The sequence below is a fragment of the Petaurus breviceps genome, unplaced genomic scaffold, assembly GCF_028583685.1.
Source record: "Petaurus breviceps papuanus isolate PSGF00001 unplaced genomic scaffold, PetGlider_PUasm1.0 90865, whole genome shotgun sequence".
NCBI classification, from domain to species: Eukaryota; Metazoa; Chordata; class Mammalia; order Diprotodontia; family Petauridae; genus Petaurus; species Petaurus breviceps.
Genome location: NW_027187367.1, coordinates 15,015,358 through 15,037,341, shown reverse-complemented (window position 1 = coordinate 15,037,341; position 21,984 = coordinate 15,015,358). Strand labels below are relative to the sequence as shown.

Below are 21,984 nucleotides of genomic sequence, written 5' to 3'. Positions count from 1 at the left end.
TCTGGATTGCAGTCTAGGGTGGAGGTGCTGGGGGCATGACCAGCTTGCTAGAGCATGTGGAGGCTTCAGAGAGGGCACCCAACTAATACCTGTGGCAGCTGAGAAAATGCCAGCATTTGGGATGAAAGCTCCCTTGTCTGGTGGCAGAGTCCTACTGTGGCAAAAAGCCCGGGGTCAAGTGACTGAGGGGCAACATGACCAGACAAAGGAAGCAAAACAAACAGAAGACTCCAATATTAGACTCCTATTTTGGGGACAAAAAGGAGCAAAGCATGGAACAGGAAGAAGACAGTGAAGTCAGAACTCCTGCACCAAAAGCTTCAAAGGAAAATACGATCTGATTACAGGCCATAGAGGACCTTAAGAAGCAGATAAGAGAAGGGGAGGAAAAATTGGGAAGAGAAATGAGAAAGATGCAATAAAAATTATGAAATGAGAGTCAACAACCTGACTGAGGAAAATTATACCTTAAAAAACCAGAATGATTCAATTGGCAAAAGAGGCTCAAAAAGGCAATGAGGAGAGGAATGACTTGAAAAGCTGACTTTGCCAGATGGAAAAAGAATCTCAAAAGCTCAATGAGGAGAATTGTTCCCTCAGACTTAGATTGGAGCAAAGGGAAGCTAGTGAGTTTAAGAGAAATCAAGATGCTGTTAAACAGATCCAAACAAATGAAAGAATAGAAGTCAATGTGAAATATCTCATTGGAAAATATGAAAAAAATTACCTGGAAAATATATCCAGGAGAATTAATTTAAAAATTATTGGACTAACTGAAAGCCATGATCAAAGAAAGAACCTAGAAGTCATCCTCCAAGAAATTCTCAAGGAAAACTGCCCTGATGTTTTAGAACCAGAGGGCAAAATAGAAGTTGAAAGAATCCACCGATCACCTCCTGAAAAAGATCCCAAAAAGAAAACTCCTAGGAATATTATAGCCAGGTTCCAGAATTCCCAGATCAAGGAGAGAATAGTATGAGCAGCCAGGAAGAAACAATTTGAATATTGTGGAAACACAATCAGGATAACTCAGGATCTGGCAGCTTCTACACTGAGGGATCGAAGGGCCTGGAATAGGATATTCCAGAGGGCAGAGGAGCTGTGATTAAAACCAAGAATGACCTACCCAGAAAAACTCAGTATTCTCTTTCAGGGGAAAATATGGTCATTCAGAGGAATAGAGGACTTTCAAGCATTCTTAATGAAAAAACCAGAGTTGAATAGAAAATTTGACATCCACATACAAGAAACAAGAGAAGCTTGAGAAGGTAAACGGAAAAAAAATCATAAGCCACTGATCAAAGTTGAACTATTAACATTCCTACATGGAAAAATGATAATTAATATGTGTATATATATATATATATATATATGTCTACATTGGAGGGTATATGGGCATATGAATACATGTGTGAATGTGTGTATATATGCTTACAGGTATATACATAGATAGAGGGTACAGGACCAATTTAATAGGAAGGGATGATACTTAAAAGGGGAAATTAAGAGGTGAGAGAGGAATATAATGAGAGGAGATGGAGAGAGACAGAATGGGGTAAACTATCTCATATAGAAGAGGCAAGGGAAAATGGTTACAATGGAGGGGAAGAATAGGAAGGCAAAAGGGAATGGGTCAACCTTATTCTCACTGAATTTGGCTCGAGGAGGGAATGACATACACATTAAATAGGGTATCTCACCCTACAGGAGAGTAGGGGGGGAAGGGGATCACAGGGGGGATGATGGGAGGGAGGGAAGTTGGAAGCACCCACTTTTGAAAAGGGATGGGATCAAAGCAGAGAATAGAACAAGTGGGAGGTGGGATAGTAGGGAGGGAAATATAGTCAGTCTTTTACAATATATCTACCATGTTAATGTTTTGCATTAGCTACACATTTACAACCTATTATTGAACTGCTTATCTTCCCAGTAAGGGTGGGTGACAAGAGAGGAAGGGAATGAATCTAGAATTCAAAGTTTTAAAATCAAATGTTTAAAATTATATATACATATATGCTATTATTAATACTATCTTACATGTAATTGGGAAAGAAGATATACAGGCACTGAGGCATAGAGATCCACCATGCCCTACTGGAAAAGTCTAAGGGGGTATGGGAGAAAATATGGGAGAGAGCAGATTGGAGGAGGGGATATCCTGTGGGATTGTTATTCTGGGGTGGTGGGTAGGGGAAAAACGGGGAGAAAATTTGTAACTCAAAATCTGGAGGAAATGAATGATGTAAATCATAAGTTAATAAAGCATTTGAAAAATGAAAAAAAAAGTATGTGAGTTTCACTAGAATTAAGTTTAGATTCAAAGTTACCTGGTCTAATTCTCTAAACAAAATTTTAGGTCACCTCTTATCTACATTATTATAGTTACTTTTAAAAATCAAGGTAAAAAGAACTACAACTACATATACTAATGAGGAAATGATCATGTAAATAATAACTACATATTAAAATAGTTGATTAAATGCCATATTTTATTTTTAAAATAATATTTTCCTCCAATTACATATAAAAACTATTTTTAACTTTTTTTGTAAGTTTTGAGCTCCAAATTCTATCCCACTTTCCTTTTCCTCCACACTGTAAAACACTTTCATATTAGTCATTTTGTGCAAGAAGACTCAAAAAAGAAAGGAGGAAGGAAGGAAGGAAGGAAGGAAGGAAGGAAGGAAGGAAGGAAGGAAGGAAGAGTATACGTCAGTCTATATCCAGACAATATCAGTTCTTCCTCTGAAGGTGATTACCTTTTTTCATCATGAGCCCTTTGGGATTGTCTTGGATCATTGTACTGCTGAGAATAGCTAAGTCATTCATATTTCTTTGTTCATTGTACAATATTGTTGTTACAATGTTCTCCTGTTTTTGCTTACTTCACTTTGTATCAGTTCATGTATGTCTTTCCAGAATTTTCTGAAATCATCTTGCTTGTCATTTCTTATAGCACAACAATATGCCATTATAATCATATACCACAACATCTTCAGCCATTACCCAACTGATGGGCATCCTTTAAATTTCCAATTCTTAGCTACCACTAATATAGATGCTATGAATATTTTTGTATAAGTAGTTACTTTCCCTTTTTCAATGATTTCTTTGACATATAGACCTAGCAGTGGTCTTGCTGGATCAAAGGGTATGCACATTTTTATTATATGTCATATATAAAGAAAGTGACCAGACTGTGAAGCTGCTGGATCTTATTCATTAAGTATCAATTTTAGGGGTTTAGTTTAGGCAGAAAAGATTGAAGGAATCAGAAGGAATACTGGCATGGCCAGAGTGGGTGTAAAAATTTATCTTGAGGGGTGGCTAGGTGGTGCAGTGAGTAAAGTGCTGGCCCTGGAGTCAGGAGGACCCAAGTTCAGTTCTGGCCTCAGACACTTAACACAAACACACAAAAACTAGCCGTGTTACCTTGGGCAAGTTTCTTAACCCCAACTGCTCTCCACAAAGGCAAAAAAATATTTTATCTTGAGGCTGGAAATATAAAAATGCTTCAGGGCTAAATTTAAGAAGTATAAATCACTAGTATTGAATAGAAACAGGAAGAGAAGACAGACACAAAAAAAGGTGAAAGGAGAGAAAAAATGGAGATAGGGAACAGAAACAAAGCACAATTTCTTTGCAGGAATTACTGAGAAGGCCCCCTCTCCCTGTTCTTCCCACATGGCAGAAATAAAGCATCTATCCTAACCAAATTGAACAATAATACTGTGGGGAAAAGAAAATGAGAAACATTATTAGTGAGATCAGGGAGAATAAGGTGAGGGAGTGATGGTGGAGATAATGTGAAGAGAGAAAAAGAAATAAGGAGAGAGATAGAGACAGAAAGGAAGGACAGAGAAAGGGGGAAGAGAAGAAAGAAAGGAAGAAAGAAAGAAAGAAACAGAAGACATTTTTTTCGAAACAAACCAGATTTTGGCAATGGTAGATGAGCTCCTCCTGGTTCCCCTACCCTGACCCCCACCCAAAACAACTAACCAACCAAAATTGGTTTTAGGTAAATTGCCTTTCCTCTTCTTTTTCTTCCTTCCTTTCTTCCATCCTTCCTATCTTTCACTCTCTCCCCCTTCTCCTCTTCCCCTCTTTATTCTTCCTTTCTCTCTCTTGGATTCTTATAAGGCAGGATCTCTAATCACTTTCCCAGTTGTCCTCACATGGTCACAGTACTGTATCTCAATATCCTTCCTAAAATGGTGCAGTATAAAGTGGTACTATAAACTCCCACAATCTAGACACCATACTTTCTATTATGACAGTCCAATATTTCATTAATTTTTTGGCTGTGGTATCATATTTTTCAAAGTTTTATCGGGCTTGCAGTTCACTAAGCCATCCAAAAAGTCTTTCCTGTAGTCAGTCACTCCCTATCCAATATTAGTAGAGGTTGGTTTTTTTTTAAACCCAAGTTTAGAATTTTACATTTATCTATGTTGAATTTAATCTTGTTAGATTTGGCTTATTGCTCTAATCTATTAAAGTCCCAATTCTTTCATTTAGTGTACCAACTCTGCCTCCCTGCTTCACATCAACCTCAAGTTTTATAAACATGCTATTTATGGCTTTTCCCAAGTCAGTGATTAAAATGCTGAAAAGCACAGACCCAGGAATAGGTACCCATGTCACTTAATTAGATACTAACTTCCAAGTTGGCATTGATTCATATTAATTATGACTCTTCCAGTCATTTAATCAGCTTCAAATACATCTAATCATACCACCTTCTAGTCCACATATTCCTCTTGTCCATAAGGAGAATGTAAGATGCTTTGCTAAAATTCAGGTATATTCTGGCTACAGAATTTCTCTGATCTATCATTCTAATGACCCTGCCCAAAATATCAGGTTAGTTTGATATGACTTATTCTTGATGAAGTTATGATGTTTCTTAGTAATCACTACTTTTTTTTCCTCAATGCTCATGAACAACCATTTAATAATATGTGCCAGAATTTTGCTAGGAATGGAAGTTATACTCATCTGCTTCTAATTTGAAGAGTCTCTTCTATTTTTTTTAAAATTAACACAACTTCTTGAAGAAATGCTCTAAATCACTATTGATTAGAGAAATGCAAATCAAAACAACTCTGAGGTACCACATCTCACCAGTCAGATTGGCTAAGATGACAAAACAGGAAAATGACAAATGCTGGAGAGGATGTGGGTAAATTGGAACACTAATGCATTGCTGGTGGAGTTGTGAACTGATCCAGCCTTTCTGGAGAGCAATCTGGAATTATGCCCAAAGGGCTATAAATACTTTCATATCCTTTGACCCAGCAATACCACTCCTAGGGTTATATCCCAAAGAGATCATAGAAGTGGGAGGAAGATCCATATGTACAAAAATGTTTATAGCAGCTCTTTTGTGGTGGCAAAGAATTGGAAACTAAGGGGGTGCCCATCAATTGGGGAATGGCTAAACAAGTTGTGGTATATGCATGTTATGGAATACTATTGTGCTATAAGAAACAAGGAGCAGACGGTCTTCATATTTACCTGGAGAGGCTTATACAAACTGATGCTGAGTGAGAAGAGTAGAACCAGGAGAAATTTGTACACAATTACAGACACAACTTATGTGTGATGACCAACTTTGATAGACTGGACTCTTCTCAGCAATGCAGTGATATAAGTCAATCCCAACAGACTCATGATGGAGAGAAATATGTGCATACAGAGAAAGAACTAGAAAGAACTGGGTTTATATCCAGGCGGAAGCAAAATACCTGACCTTTTTCCTTCTCTTGTTTGGTTTTGTGTCCTCTTTACCATTTTTCATTCCATCTGATACAATCTGTCTTTATAACCTGACTAATGTATAATGTGAAAGTATCTACAGATCCTATACTTGACTATATGCTGCCATGGAGGGGAGGGGAGGGAGGGGGACAAAATGTGAAACTCAAGGAATTGTGGAATTGAATCCTGTAAATTAAAAGGAAACAAACAAATTAATTTTAAAAAAAGAAAGGGAAAAAGAAAAAAATGAACACAACTTCTGCTTGTATCTTCTGGCATCTCTCTAATTCAAACTTTAAAGCACTGACAACAGATCAGCAATCAAACGCACAGGTTGTCTCGGTACACAGGATGTAGGTCATCTAGGATCTAGGGTTTGAACTCAATGAAAGGATATAAGTGATTTCTTCTCGCTAATTCTATCTTTGCATTCATTCTTCAGAACTGAAATTCAATGACATATTCTTGTTTTGGTTTTCTGTTATTGTTTGTTTTTTGGTACCCTGTATATTTTGATATTTTTCTACATTATACAAATTAATTTTAAATAACAGTTCCAGTTAATTCACTATTAGGACCAACAATGTGTTAGCAATACTGAATGTATACTACTCCAAATTTAAAACGTCTGATGTATCTAACTCTGAGATCACACAAAAGTGCCTTTTACCTATCTGTTAAGGGGGTAATAACTAGACGATCAGTACATCCAAGAAATTCATTCTGATAAACAAAATCAACATCTGTAATGGAAACTACAGTTTGGTCCAAATCTTCTTTAAAATAAAATCTGCTCTGTTTTAGCCATTCAAAATCCGTGGATGATTTGATATGCATTTTCACCTTTAAAACACAAAATACAAAAGTTATTAGGTTGTTACCATGACATTTTCATAAATGCTTGAGTGATCATAATAAATTTAAAAACTCTGTGCTGGGTTGTCTATCTGGTCTAGCATATTATGACATCAAGGGATATCTGGTAGAAAAATACTACTATCCTCTTCTTGGTCACCATCCAAAGGTTATATATATATGCCCCGAATATTGTTAATTTCCTTTAGTAACCTATTAAAGAGGTGGGGAAAGATGGATAGGGAATTTTAGTTTAGTTCTGTCATTATCTATTACAATTTATTATAGCAAACTATTGGAAGAGTCTTTGGTTATATAGGCTTGGTAGATGGTTCATATCTTCCCCACTCTGTGAAATTTCTAGACCAGAAGTTTAGCAATTGTTTTCCATGGAACCCAGAAGCTTTACTTGTATTCTTTAGGAAATCACTGGAGTTTCAAATGGTATTTTGCAAAAAGAATTGGACTCTAGATATTTTTGTCAAATTAATATTTTCATATATATACACATGGCAATTCAAAAAGAAAAAGATAATAAGATACTCATAAAACGGGCAAAAAATATGTACAGCTACTATATTATTAATTGTTATAGACATTGAATTTTTTTTAACTTTAAGAAACTTATACTTTACCAAGTCATCAAAAATATCTCTCTGATGTACGTGGATAGTAATTAGGGTTTCAAATTTCACTCTATCAAACTTGGTTAGATCATGAGTTGTCTGACCAATGAGAACATTTAAAATATCCAAAAACTTCTGATTAGTGACTTGCATAATTTTCCTGTCATCTTTTGCATTATTTAAGGCCTCTTCTGCATCATGTGTCCACAACATTTGAACTCCCAGCAGTCCTACCTAGAGATCCAAAATATGAAGAAAACCACCTAATATTTATAAACGATGAAGAAACTATTTATAAACAATAAATAAAAAGTTTATTTACTAATAATCTACCTTCAAGGTAAACATTTTTCCCTCATTTAAGCTAAAACACACATGCTATCTTTGGGGTTATTTGTTTTGCCCAGGCCTTGGGCCTTAAGGGATTGATTAGGCTGCAGGGAAGTTGATAATTTTAATCATGATCACTGATAGCTCTTGGTCATGGAGATCCAAACGGGGATAGCCTAAACCAGGGATGGGGAACATGTGGCCTCAAGGCTATATGTGGCCTTCTAGGTCCTCAAGTGTGGTCCTTTAACTAAATCCAAACTTTATAGAACAAATCCCCTTAATAAAAAAATTTGGTCTGTAAAATTTGAACTCAATCAAAAGGCAGCACCCAAGGAATGAGAAGACCACATGTGGCCTGGAGCCCACAGGTTCCCTACCCCTGGGTCCTAAACACCTTATGGGAGAGATTTATATAAACAATCATCAAGAACAAACAATAGTGCTTTGTAGTTTAACAACTATTTATTCCTGTTCAAGCTAGAGTTGTTATTGACCTGGAAACATCCCATGGACAGAGGCCTAGAAAGCTGTATCTGTATATCTTTGCTGAGTGTTTGTATAATCTGTATTGGAGGGTTTTAAAATTATTCACCTCATTGATTCAATCTCTCCAGACTGTGAATTTATATTTGGGCTAGACACACACACACACACACACACACACACACACACACACACACAACTCCTAAGGAGAAAGAAACAAGTAATATATGCTGGCTTACTCTGAGGTCAGAACCGAACTTGGGTCCTCCTGACTCTGGGGCTAGAATTTTTACTCACTGTGCCACCTAGCTGCCCCAATGAGTTCTCTTTCATTTACACTTACTTAGAAGGGAAAATTGTTGGTAGTCATAAAATTTCTAATTATTATTAAAATTAGGAAAATACTAGCACTCTATTATAACCACAAGCATGTCCTATGACATGTGATGTGTGTGGATGAGGTGACACTTTTTGTATATGCCACAGGACATGGTTCACTATGCAGTAGTGGCACAGTAGTGTAAGCAGTTCACCTCAGTTTATGTGTGGCATTTGATACATAAAAAGGCAGTACGTCACTCATTATATGACTTCTTCTGTGAAGGAGCACAATATCTGAATTGTTGACCAGGCAGTGACCTTTTTGAGCCACTAATTCAGTCAACAATTTTTTTTTTATTTTTTAAAAGCAGGCCACTTAATTTTTTTTAAACATTTCTTTTAAATTTTTTATGTATAACTTTAATATTTTATTTTTCCCAATAACATTTGAAAATAATTTTAACATTCATTTAAAAAAATTTGAAGTTTCAAATTCTAACATACCCTCCTTTCCCTCCCCCCTCATCAAGATGGCAAGCAATTTGATTTGATATAGGTTATACATGTATAGTCATGCAAAACATATTTCCATATTTAACATGTTGTAAAAGAAAACACAGACCAAAAAAAGTCATACAGGATAAATAAAGCAAAAAAGTTATGCTTGGATCTGCATTCAATTCTCTCTGGAGATGGATGGCATTTTTCATCATAAGTCCTTATGAATTCTCTTGGATCACTGTATTGCTGAGAACAGCCAAGTCATTCACAGTTGATCATCATACAATATGGCTGTTACTGAGTACAATGTTCTCCTGGTTCTCCTCATTTCAATTTTCATCAGGTCATGTAAGTATTTTCAGGTTTTTGGAAAGCATCCAGCTCATTTCTTATAGCATATTAGTGTCCCATCACAATCCTATACCATAACTTGTTCAGTCATTCCCCAATTGATAAGAATCCCCTCGATTTCCAATTCTTTGCCACCATGAAAAGAACTGCTATAAATATTTTTTGTGCATACATGCCCTTTTCCTTTTTACTTTTTTTTTATTTCTTTGGCATACAAACCTAGTAGTGGTATTGCTAGTTTTTATAATGATGCCTGGTTTAATAGCCCTTTTTGCATAATTCCAAATTGCTCTGCAGAGTGGTTGAATCAATTCACAACTCCACCAACAGTGCATTAGTGTCTCAATTTTTCCACAAAACCTCCAACATTTATCATTTTTCTTTTCTGTCATATGAGCCAAGGAGTGGGGAGGTACCTCAGACTTGTTTTAATTTTCATTTCTCTACTCAAAAGTGATTTAGAACATTTTTCCATATGGTTATGGGTAGTTTTGGAAACTTCCTGTTCATATTCTTTGGTCATTTATCAATTGGAAAGGAGCTCTTATTTTTATAAATTTGACTCAGGTCTCTATATATTTCAGAAACGAGGTCTTTATCAGAGAAATTTCCTGTAAATTTTTTTCACAATTTTAATTACTGTGTATTTTGCTCCATCCCATTTCTACCCATTTATCCTACTCTCTTTTATCCTGTCCATCCTTAAAAGTGTTTTGCTTCTGACGCCAATATGTGCTTCTTTCTATCAGCACCCACTCCTCTTTCACTTATTCACTTCTCCTCCTAATTTTCCTGTAAGGTATGACAGATCTCTATACACAAATGAATGTGTATGTCATTCCCTCTTTGAAACAATTCCTATGAGAGGGAGGTCCAAGGGTTCCCCTCCCTGCCTTCCCCATCTTCCTCTTCACAGTAAAACTTCTTTTGCATCTCTTTTATGTGAGATAATTTACCCCCATCCTACTTCTCCCTTTGTCCTTCTCCCAGAAAATTCCTTTTTCTCACCTCTTCATTTTTTTTAGATTTCTGTATTCATATTCAACTCACCCCCATGTCCTCTGTCTATGCATACTCCTTCTAACTGCCCTAATAATAATAAAGTTCTTAGGAATTACAAACATCATCTCCCCATATGGGAATGTAAAAAGTTTAACTTTATTGAATCCTTTATGATTTCTCTTTCCTGTTTACCGTTTTATGCTTCTCTTTAGTCTTGTTTTTGAAAGTCAAATTGTCTAGTCAGCTCTGGGCTTTTTATCAGGAATGCTTGAAAGTTTTCATTGAATTTCATTGAATATCAATTTCCTCCCCTGAAGGATTATACTCAGTTTTGTTGGGTAGGTGATTCTTGGATGTAATTCAAACTCCTCTGCTTTCCAAAATATTATATTTTAAGCCCTCTGATCCTTTAATGTAGAAGCTGCTAAATCTTTTGTTATCTTGACTGTGGCTCCACAGTATTTGAATTGTTTCTTTCTGGCTGCTTGCAATAATTTCTCCTTGCCCTGGAAGCTCTGGAATTTGGGTATAATATTCCTGGAAGTTTTCATTTTTATATCTCTTTCAGGAAGTGACTGGTAGATTCTTTCAATTTCTATTTCACCCTTCTAGAGTATCAAGGCAGTTTTCCTTGATAATTTCTTGAAAGATAATGTCTAGGTTCTTTTTTTGATCATGGCTTTCAGGTAGCTCAATAATTTTTAAATTATCTCTCCTGGATCTATTATCCAGGTCAATTGTTTTTCTAATGGGATACTTCACATTGCCTTCTATTTTTTCACTCTTGTGATGTTGTTTCTTGATGTCTCATATGAAGTCATTAGCTTCCACATGCCCAATTTAGATTTTTAAGGAATTATTTTCTTCACTGGGCTTTTGTACCTCCTTTTTCATTTGGTCAATTCTGCTTTTTTCTTCAGTGAATTTTTTGTATATCTTTTTCTTTTTTTGGCAAATTCTGTTTTTTAAGGAATTCTCCTCTTCAGTGGATTCAGATCTTTTAGCATTGACTTATTCGGTTTTTTAAGGTGTTATTTTCCTCAAAATTTTTTGTGCCTCTGTTACCAAGCTGTTGATTCTTTTTTCATTATTTTTTTGCATATGTTATTTCTTTTTCCTATTTTTTCTCTACCTTTTTATTCAATTTTTAAAGTTTTTTTTTGATCTAGGAATTCTTTTTGGGACTGAAACCAATTCACATTTTTCTTTTTAGGGTTTGGATGTAGTAGTTTTGACTTTGCTGTCTCCTCTAAGTTTGTACTTTGATTTTCCCTTGTCACTATAGTATCTTTCTATAGTGAAGTTCTTTTTTGTGCTCATTTTCAGCCAATTTTCATGACTTTCAACTTTATGTAAAAGTTGGGCTCTGCTCCTATGGTGGAGGGGGCACAGTCTGAAACTTTAGGATTTTTGTACAGCTCTTTTGAGATTTAGTTCTGGGGGAGAGGGGTCTGTAAATTTTCAGTTCTTCCAAGTTGGTATGATCTAAGAGGTGTGTTTACTACTCTCCTGGTCTTTGAGTGACCACAAGTACTCTTTCCTGCCCTGGAATTGTGACCAGAGTCCCCATTCCTAAAAGGTCACAAGTTCTGGTAGGTTAATGCTCCTTCTCACTCTGAGGCTGCTACCCAAATCTGCATAAGGGCAATACAGTCCTGTACTCAGGGTTAGCTAACAAAGGGAAACATGTAATCTTCTCCTAACCAGTTGTTTGATCCCTTACTTGTTTGGGGCTGAAAGCTCTGGAAGTGACTGCTGCTGATTGCTTCCAAGGTCTGCTACTTGACAGGGCATTGCCTGTGTTGTACTGTGCTCCAGTTTCACCCTGGTACAAAGACCTTTCCTGCTGATCTTCTAAGCTGTCTTGGACTAGAAAATTGTTTTACCTCATCCTTTTGTGGGTTCTGCTGCTCCTCAGTTTGTTTTGAGGCATAATTTTAAAGCTGTTTGGACAGGAATTTGGGAGAGCTCTGGCAAGTCTCCAACCATCTTGGCTCTATACCCTCTTATTCTACTTCAATGCATGTATAGTCTCCCAAAAGGCTGCAGTACATAAAATGACCAGAAGGAGCTCATCAGGTTGCAGATGCTTAATTAGGCTACTCATCTACCCACCCCTGACCTTACGTTCAGATATACAGCTTTAAACAGTGATACTAACCACGTCCAGCCTTTAAACAAGGTGATATGAAATACTGTTAAAAATATTTAAAATAGCAAATTTATGGTACCTCATTCTAGAATTTCCCCTTTCAATGACCCTCAAATTCACTGGACACAGCCATGTAATAAGCCCACTTTGACTGTTAAACATAGCAAAAAGAAAGGTGAAGTGCCTATACCAAGCCTGAACATTTCCCCACACCTTCTTTCATACACACAAATTATATAAGGTTCAAAAGAAGGAAGTATTTGTCTGGGACTCACTTCAGGATCAGTAACTATGCCAGAAGGGAGCAAGGAAAGCAATGGGGAAAAAGAGTCATTCTCCCCTCTCTCTTATTAGCAGACTACATTTTAAATAGTTGCCAGCCCAGGCCACTGTGGATTCACCTCAACTGCTCTGAGCCCTGCCATGTGGGTCTCCAGGTACCATGATTTGGAAAGTACTGGCTTCTCTTATGCTTCTTCCTCTCATCCTGATCCTGAGTAGGTACAATCTTTGGCTAAGATAACAACAATCATCAGTTACAGTCACCCAACAGGCTCCATCTCAAATTTTTAGACCTACCAAAGTCATCAATTCCAGTACCCAGTCCCCTGGGAGGCAATCAAGGAGACCAAAACTAATTGGCAGGGTAAACTCACATTTAGGGTATCACAGTAATGGAAAATCGTATCACACATAGCCATAAGGAAGTCAGTACATAAAGAGTGGCAGTTCCCAAGTTCCTTAAGACCCAGATAGTAATCTGAAAGTCTTTCAGGTGCAACATGACAAAAAAAAAAATAACACCAATGTATGCCTGCACACAGATCTCTTCACAATTATACTTCCCCTTGTCAAAACTTCCAGGAGTCTTCAATGAATTACCTTCTAGTCGTTGGGAATAGAACATGATGGGAGAAAAGGTGTATCCCTCCAACTCTTGGCTTTAGTTAGAATAGGTTTTAGTAAAATGGATCCCAAAAGACATGTAACTGGATTGATGAGGCTACTTTCTATTGTTCACAGGACAGAACCTGTATTCAAAACTGATATTAGAAGGAATTCATCTCCACAGGTATTCAGATGTAGCAAGAGTTTAAAGTGTAAAACAGATGATGCAATCTCCATTCTTCAAGAAGGCAGAACTGTAAGTGTAGGAGATTATAATATATGACCTAATTAGACCAGGAGTAGTGAGTAGAGTTTATAGTCTGAGGGCTTTGCTCCTAGGTCTTCTTTTTTCTCTTCTCCTTGAGGACAGAATTGGCTACATTGGTGGCCTAGTATGAGTATCTATCAATAATCCATTTCTCTCCTCTTTTCAGAAACAGTTTGTATGTCTTGGATCTTCAGAGTTCTTAAGAACTAGTCTAAATTTATAGAAGTCATTTTTGGGGATGGATTAATATGTTTATTTTTGAGCTGGAAGTTGTCCTGAAAGTTCATGTACATCATAATCCTTACTGAATATCTCACTCTTACTGATTTGCTTTTTTTTAATTAAAATTTTTAAATTTTAAAAAAATTTTAAAATTATTTTAAATAATTACAATTCATATGGTTTATTAATTATTAATCATTAATGTATTAAGAGAATTATTTTTATTTATTATTATATTTTTATAATATAAATTTAATGATTTAATAAAATTATTAATATAACTATATGTTAAATTGATATTATATAATTATAATATAATAATAATTAATAAAATAAAATTAGAAATTTTTAATTAAAAAAATTTTTTAATTCAATTTTATTTTTAGTTCCATATTCTTTCCCTCTCTGAACCACTAAGAAGGCAAGAAAAACAAAACTCATTAAAATATGTATAGTCATGTGAAACAAATTCTTGTATTAGCTTCATACAAAAAAGAAAAAGAAAGAAAACATACTTTAGTCTATACTCTGAGTCCACTGGGTCTTTTTCTGGAAGTGGGCAGCATGTTTCCTAATGAATCCTGGTTGTTCATTATGTCGATCAGAGATTCTAAGTCTTTCAAAGTTGCTTATCAATATTTTTGTTAGTTCTCCTGGTTCTGCTCACTCTTGCGTCTTAATGACTCTCTTATGAACAAAATTGTCTATTCAGTGTGGTTCGTGTGCCAGTGGGAAGTGCTGAGGCCTGTATGAGGGTGGTGGCTATGTGAAGGAAGAAGTGTCTCAGTGACCAAGTCCCGTGCTTTTCTCTACCCACATTCTCCTTGACTTCTGCAGCACACACACTCTTAGATATTTTCTCCTGGTTGTCCTAATGCCTGTTTCACTGCTCTTCTTAACGTCCAATGCTAGGTCATCATCTTCTCAGCACGAGGTTTGTCAGGCCCCTCTCTTTGGCATTCTGGTCCCTCCCTCTTTGAGAGGGCACTAGGTCTCTGATCTAAGTCTCTTTCTGTTTCCTTTCTAAATTCTTTCAGTTGATGATCTCATTAACAGAGATGTCATATGTTGAACTCAACATCATGAGTTCAAGTATTTTCTCTACACAGATGGCTCCAAAATTTATTTTGTATTTATATTACGCTATTGACTGCTTTTTGGTCATCTCCTTTTAGAAATCTGGTACGCATCTATAAGCAGGGTGAATTTTGGTGTAAGCAAGATGGATTTTTGTTATTCTTTCTTAAGAGTTTAGTTTCTCAAGATCCATTGCCATAACAATATCAGTTTCCCAGGCTCATGCTGAATTGTAAACATCTAAAGGATTAGAAGATCTTTCCTGTACATTTATAGGCCTCTGTGGCTTCATTTATTCCTTTTTCTCCTAGGAACAGGGACTGTACTCCTAGGTCTAAAGGTAAGAGCATATGTGGCTGATTTCTCTTCCTGGAAATTTTGGCCACCCTTCTAGGAACATGTGGAATCTATCCTGTGTCCTTTAGAACACAGGTATTTTGCCTTATCAATCATGGATGCTTACACCTTTGAACTCTGACCCAGTTCACAGCTATAACACATCCTGTGCTGAGTCACATAGAGTCAATTAGGTATTAAGCCATGTAGTCTTTTGCACCTTTACGCACTGAGCCAATCAGTCGAAACTGTATATATGCTGGAAAATTGGTATTTTGCCTTGGGGGCTCACACATGAGAAGGACTCTTTGCCTGAGACCTTTTGATTTTTGGATGGGACTAGCCGTTGTTAAGGGGCCCCCTGGCTGTGAATGTAAACCCAAATGTTGGTGCTCTCTCTCAGTCTGGTGATGTATTTTCTCCACTTTCAGGGTGATAACCTTTGCCCTGAACCAATGGATGATGTTAGTAGACAGGAGACCTTTCGCAGAGAGAGGAGACCTATGATAGAGAGAGGAAATCTCTGATAGGGGGAGGAGGGAATTTTTCTTTTGAAAAAAAAAAAAAAACTACTGAAGAGATATCAAATCTATATGTATATTTTTCAATGAGTGGGGGAACCCTCAGGGTTGAATGCACAAGCTGGAATCTGTGTTTGCCTCAACTGGCCCCCACTGAAGCTTGAGGAGATTTAAGAGAGTGCACAAGGTGTGCCTGCCTCAATTGACCCCATTGAGACATAGGGGTAGTTGCCCCACCTCCCACCCCTTCTCTCAGACCCCTGTGAGGAGGGTAATTAGGGAATGCTGTAGGAGTTAATGCTTTTATCAGCAATTCTCTTGTGAGAAGACTAGAATAAAGTAAGACCATTAACCCCTCTGAAGGTGTCTACCTAGTCAAGACAAAACCTGTTAAGAGACTGGAGTCTGAAAACTCTAGTGCCTCCTGTGTGATTATCTCATTAATGATACAACTGATGACAAGGATGGGATCTGCACAAATTAAAGGCAAGGAGAGGATGAGTTTTAGTGAGACTGAGATAGTTACCCAATGTTTCTTATTTATTGTGTTATTTTTTGTAGCTTTGGTTCTACAGAAGAACCCTCTCTAGGGATGGGTGGATGGAGTATGGACCCCTTCCCAGGAGCGGGAAGGTGTACATATGTATATATTATCTCCCCTAGCCCCGCCTCTAAACCTGCCTTTTCTCCAAACTTCCCCATTTCTATTGAGGATATGGCCTTCCCTCAAGTCACCCAGGCTTTTAACCTCAGAGTCATCCAAACTCCTCAACCTGGCAGTACTGCCTTCGACAATTTGGCTGCAATACAACATCCCAGCCTCATTTATTGTTAATTCCTTCCATGAACCTTACATTACACATCCTGGACTGCTGGCTAGTCCTCAAACTTGATATTTCATGTCCTAAATCTCTGTATTCATATAGGGCTTTTTCATTCCATGACAGATGCAGTGCCTATAAGCACAGCTGCAGGGTCACATATATCACAAACGTATCATACTCTTTTCACATAAACTTATTTAATTATTTTAAAATGCTTTGTTCTCACCTGTGCTGGGAAATGGTATAGGAAAGGTAAGAGTTGGAAACCGGTGTCACTAATTTGATAGTATGCTAATCGAATGATATTGTGCAGTGAAGACATTTGCACTCTTAATAAGTCTAGAAGCCAAATCTCCACTGGACCTTTGGCCATGACTGGGGAATCCAACTGAAAAAAAATTAATGAATACTTATTATAAACATGTTATGTCATATTAGTATTTTGTGTATTACAAATTCAGCAAATTAATTTGAACAGTTCACAAGGACAGTGACAACCATGTTAGGAAACTGAATTTAATTCATATTAAAATACTTAAAACACCAGATGTGCAATTTGAGAGATTCAAAGCAACCTGAATGATCTTCTAGTCCAGCCTCCTCATTTTATACTCAAAGATACCAAAGCACAGAAAAGTTAAAAGTGACTTGCTAAAGGTCACACAGCTAGTTAGTTGGCAAAGTTAAGATTTTTAAACTCTACCTTTACATTGCTCAATGCTTCTCTACAACTTTTTCTCTGTGTATTTTATCTTTCAACTATTGGTAACATTCAAATCAATGATTTCATCAATAATAGTAAAATTTTAAGGAAGTAAAATTACTTGAATTTTTTCTCCTTCTCTTGATATGACCGTTAACATCCGATCATAATCCTTTGGGTGAAATTCCACTTCATTTATGTTATCAGAAATAGCAGGTAAATGTGGCTGAAATGAAACATTATGCAATAGAGTAAGCAAAAATATCACCAATTATTTTGCAAAGTTATTGAGATACTACCAAAACAGGGGTCAAGTCTATTTCCAAAAAAAGATTCAAATGTAGCATTCCTGTAACTTATCTCACAGATAAATCTAGGTCTCACTTTCTTTCCTGGACATATCTCTACATTTCCCAACTTTCTGTTTACCTTCTTTTTTCCTACATCCTCCATAAAATTGTTTAAGAAGAAATAGATAAGTATGAAAGCCATATTTAAGGCTGTCAGACCAGGAGTGGTCTCACTACTGATGTGAAAAGGGAAATAGTAGAGCATATAATTGCTGTTTCTTTCACCTTCACCCATCCAGATACAATACTTTTGGGGGAGTGAAGGAGGAAAGTGGGAACCACTCTAATATGGCTCCACTTTAGTGATATCCATAAGGCAAATAAGGAGGTTTCAAATTCTATTCAGAGTAGAGACTGTTAAGCTGGGGGAAAATGTTCTGCACCAGTACCAGGTTAAGTGATAAATTTTAATTTATTTTAATTTTTTCTATAATCTGAAAGTTTTTAGTACAGGAAATAGAATAAATTCTATAATAAACATAAGTGACTATTTTTCTCCCCTTCTTGAACTTTCAAAAGATGAATCATTATCTTCTAGCGGTGAAGCCAAGATGATTGAGGAGAGAAAGCAACCAATCTCTCCCTATATTTCCCTCCAAACAACTTTAAGATAATGCCTCCAATGAGCAGCAGAGTCAACAAAAGGTCAAGGTCATCAGTTTTCCAGCACCAAGACAAATTAGGAGGATAGAAAGAGAGGTTTATGATGATATGGACAAGAGCATATTTCGTGACAATACCAGCAGTGGCCCCAGGAGGTGGCAACAGCAGCAGCTTTGGGGGCTCTCAAATAAGGGGGACGACAAGTGGTCAGAAAGAGACAACAAAGGATCTTTGTGCTAGCACTGGTGCAGGACCAAACACTGTTTGGCAACTCCATTGCCTACACACACTTTTGAATCACAGTTTCACTGCAGAGAGTAGTTCTTGCTGTCCCATCCAAGGGAACAGGGGCCCTGAGGAGCAGCATCAATTCAGGTCACAAGGGAGCAGTGATGATACTTTTCCTCAGATCAAACCACTTTGGAAGCACTAAAAACTTCCAAACCCCCAGAACTAACTGTGAAAACAACACTATGAAAAAGCCTGAAGCTTAGAACACTGTTCTTTCCATCTCCATCCTTAGTTGCTGTTGTTCAGTTGTTTCAGTAATATTCTACTCGTCATGACCCTAATTTGAGGTTTTCTTGGAAAAGATAATAGACTGTTTAAGATTGAGTGAATTGCCCAGGGTCATACAGCTAGCAAGTGTCTGAACCCTGACTGGAACTCGGGCCTTCCTGACTCCAAGCCTGGCAATCTATTCACTATGCCCTCTAGTACCCAAGAATAGAGTCCAACTTTAACACTAAATTAAAGTCAAGAAATAGGCTAGAAAAATAAGCAAACAAACAAACAAAAACATAACTACCTAATATGGTGACAGCAAAGATCAAGGCACAAACTCAAAAGAAGGCAATGATGTCATAACAGCTACAAGGAAAGCCTTAAAGAAAGATGTAACATAAGCCAAACAAGAATTCCTAGAAATGATAAAATGGTTTTCAAAATCAATTAAGAACAATAGAGGAAAAATTGGGAAAAGGAATTGGAGTGATGCAAGAAAATCATGAAAAAACAATTAATGGCTTGGTAAAAGAAGTATAAAAAATACTAAAGAAAAAAACAAATTGGGGGCAGCTAGGTGGTACAGTGAATAGAGCACTGGCCCTGGAGTCAGGAGGACCTGAGTACAAATCCAACCTCACTTACTAGCTGTATGACTTTGGGCAAGTCACTTAACCCCAGTTGCCTTGCATTCCCACCTCCAAAAAAAGAAAAACAAAAAACAAAATTGGCAAAATGGAAAAGGAGGTACAAAATTGTCAAATAGAAAAAGAGTAATAAAAGATCACTAAAATAATTCCTTAAAAATTACAATTGGGCAAACGGAAGTTAATGACTCCACGAGACTTCAAGAAACAAAATAAAGTCAAAAGAATGAAAAAAATAAAAGAAAATGTGAAATCAGAAAACAACTTACCTGGAAAATAGATTGAGGAGAGATAATTTAAGAATAACTAACAACCGTGATAAAAGAAAGAGCCTAGATATCATGCTTCAAGAAATTATAAAGGAGGGGAGGCTAGGTAGTGCAGTGAAGAATGCACTGGCCTTGGAGACAGGAGGACCTGAGTTCAAATCCGGCCTCAGCCACGTAACACAAAAACTAGCCATGTGACCTTGGACAAGTCACTTAACCCCAATTGCCCTACCTTCCCCCCTCCAAAAAGCAAATATATATATAAAGGAAAACTGCCTCAATATTCTGGAACCAGAAGGCAAAATAGAAGTTGAAAGAATCGACCACTTACCTACTGAAAAAGATCCCAAAATGAAAACTTCCAGGTAAAAGAGAAAATACTTCAAGCAGCCAGAAAAAAAGCCCAAAACATTTAAATATGGAGCCACACTGAGGATCAGGATCACACAAGATTTTGCAACTTTCACATTAAAGGAGCAAAGGCCTTCAAATAGGATATTCCAAAGGGTATTACAACCAAGAATAGCCTATGCAGCAAAACCAACCATAATCCTTCAGGGGAAAATTGGTATTTAATGAAAAAGAGGACTTCGAGGATTCCTAGTGAAAAGACCAGTGCTGGAAAGTTGACATTCAAAGACAAGATTCATAAGAAGCACAAAAATGTAAGAGACTCAATAAAGTTAAACTGTTTACATTCCTAGATGGGAAGATGACACATGTAACTCCTAAGGACTTTATTATTATTATTAGTGCACTTAGATTCTACACAGAAGGCACAAGAGTGAGTTCATTATTCTGAAATTATCTCCATTATTCTGGGATGATCTCCAAAATATGGATGGATAAGAAAAAGGGATGCCATGGGAGAAGGGGGAAGTGAGTGGAATAAAGGAGAAAATTATGTCACATAAAAGAAGTAGACAAAGAAGAAATTTTTACAGTGGAAGGGAAAATGATGGGAGAAAGACAGTACTTGAACTTCACTCTCATCTGAATTGGTTTAAAGATGGGAGAAGATATATACACACTCAACTGGGTATAGACATCTAGCTTACCCAACAGGGAAGTAGGAGGGGAAAGGAAAAAGAGAGAGAGAAGGGGGTTGATAAAAGGGACAGCAGATTAAGGGAGGAAATGGTTAGAAGCAAAACAGACTTTTGAGAAGAGACAGAATAAAAAGAGAAAGAGAAGGATAAACAGAAGAAAATAGGATGGAGGGAAATGTATAGTTAGTTATAACTGTGAATCTGAAAGGGATGAATTCACCCATAAAATAGAAGTGAATAGCAGAATGGATTAGAAACCAGAATCCAATATGTTGTTGACAAGAAATAGAGAGATACACACAGAGTTAAAATAAGGGACTGGAGCAGAATCTATTATGCTTTAGTTAAAGAAAAATGGTACAGCTAATGATCATGATCTCAGACAAGGCAAAAGCAAAAATAAACCTAACTGAAAAAGATAATCAGGGAAACCACATTTTGTTAAAAGGCACCATAAATAATAAAGTAATTATTAATATTAAACATATTATCTGTGAAATGGCAGAGCATCCAAATTCTCAAAGGAAAAGTTAAATGATTTATGGGAGTAAATAGCAAAACTATACTAATGAAGGACCTCAACTTTACCCTCTCACAGCTAGATAAATCTAATCATAAAATAAATAATAAAATTAAAGACATGAATAGAATTTCAGAAAAGTTAGATATGACTGACTTCTGGAGAAAACTAAATGGGAATAACAAAGGCACACATAGCTGTACATAGCACCTTCATAAAAATTACCCATGTATTAGGGCATAAAAACTTTACAACCAAGTGCAGAAAAGCAGAAATATTAAATGTACCCTTTTAATATTTAATATTTAATTTAATAAAGGGCCATGGGAACAAATTAAAATTTAAATCATCTAATCCTAAAGAATGAGTGAGTCAAAGAACAAACTGTAAAATCAATCATTTCATTAAAGATAATGACAACAATGAAAACATACCAAAATTTGTAGGATAGGTTTGGCCAAAGTAGCACTTAAAGAAAAATTCATTTTCTAAACATGTACATCAGCAAAAGAGAAAAAGAAGAGATCAATGAATTGGGTTATGCTAGCAAAAACAAAAAAACAACTAGAAATGGAACAAGTTAAAGTCCCCAATTAAACCACAAAATGGAACTCCTGAAAAATCTAAAGAGATTAATAAAATTGAAAGCAAAAAGACCAATGAACAAGTAAATAAACCTAGAACTCATTTTATGGGAATAAAATAGATACACCATTCGGTTTTTAATTTGATTTTTAAAAAGAAGACCAAATTACCAGTATCAAAAATGATAAGGGTGAATGCAGCACCAATGAAAATGCAACTAAAACAATTATTAAA

General features: G+C 36.4%; 1 protein-coding gene across 1 annotated transcript in view; it reads right to left on the bottom strand.

Moving 5' to 3' along the window:
* Positions 1–21,984, bottom strand: part of DNAH8 (dynein axonemal heavy chain 8) — a 406,776-nt gene that overhangs the window by 196,592 nt on the left and 188,200 nt on the right. The window contains exons 40-43 of the mRNA XM_069073664.1: positions 17,345–17,449; positions 16,747–16,908; positions 7,251–7,475; positions 6,431–6,603 (exon numbers count right to left, since the gene is read on the bottom strand). Coding sequence (XP_068929765.1) covers positions 6,431–6,603; positions 7,251–7,475; positions 16,747–16,908; positions 17,345–17,449 — 665 coding nt within the window. The remainder of the gene's footprint in view (positions 1–6,430; positions 6,604–7,250; positions 7,476–16,746; positions 16,909–17,344; positions 17,450–21,984) is intronic.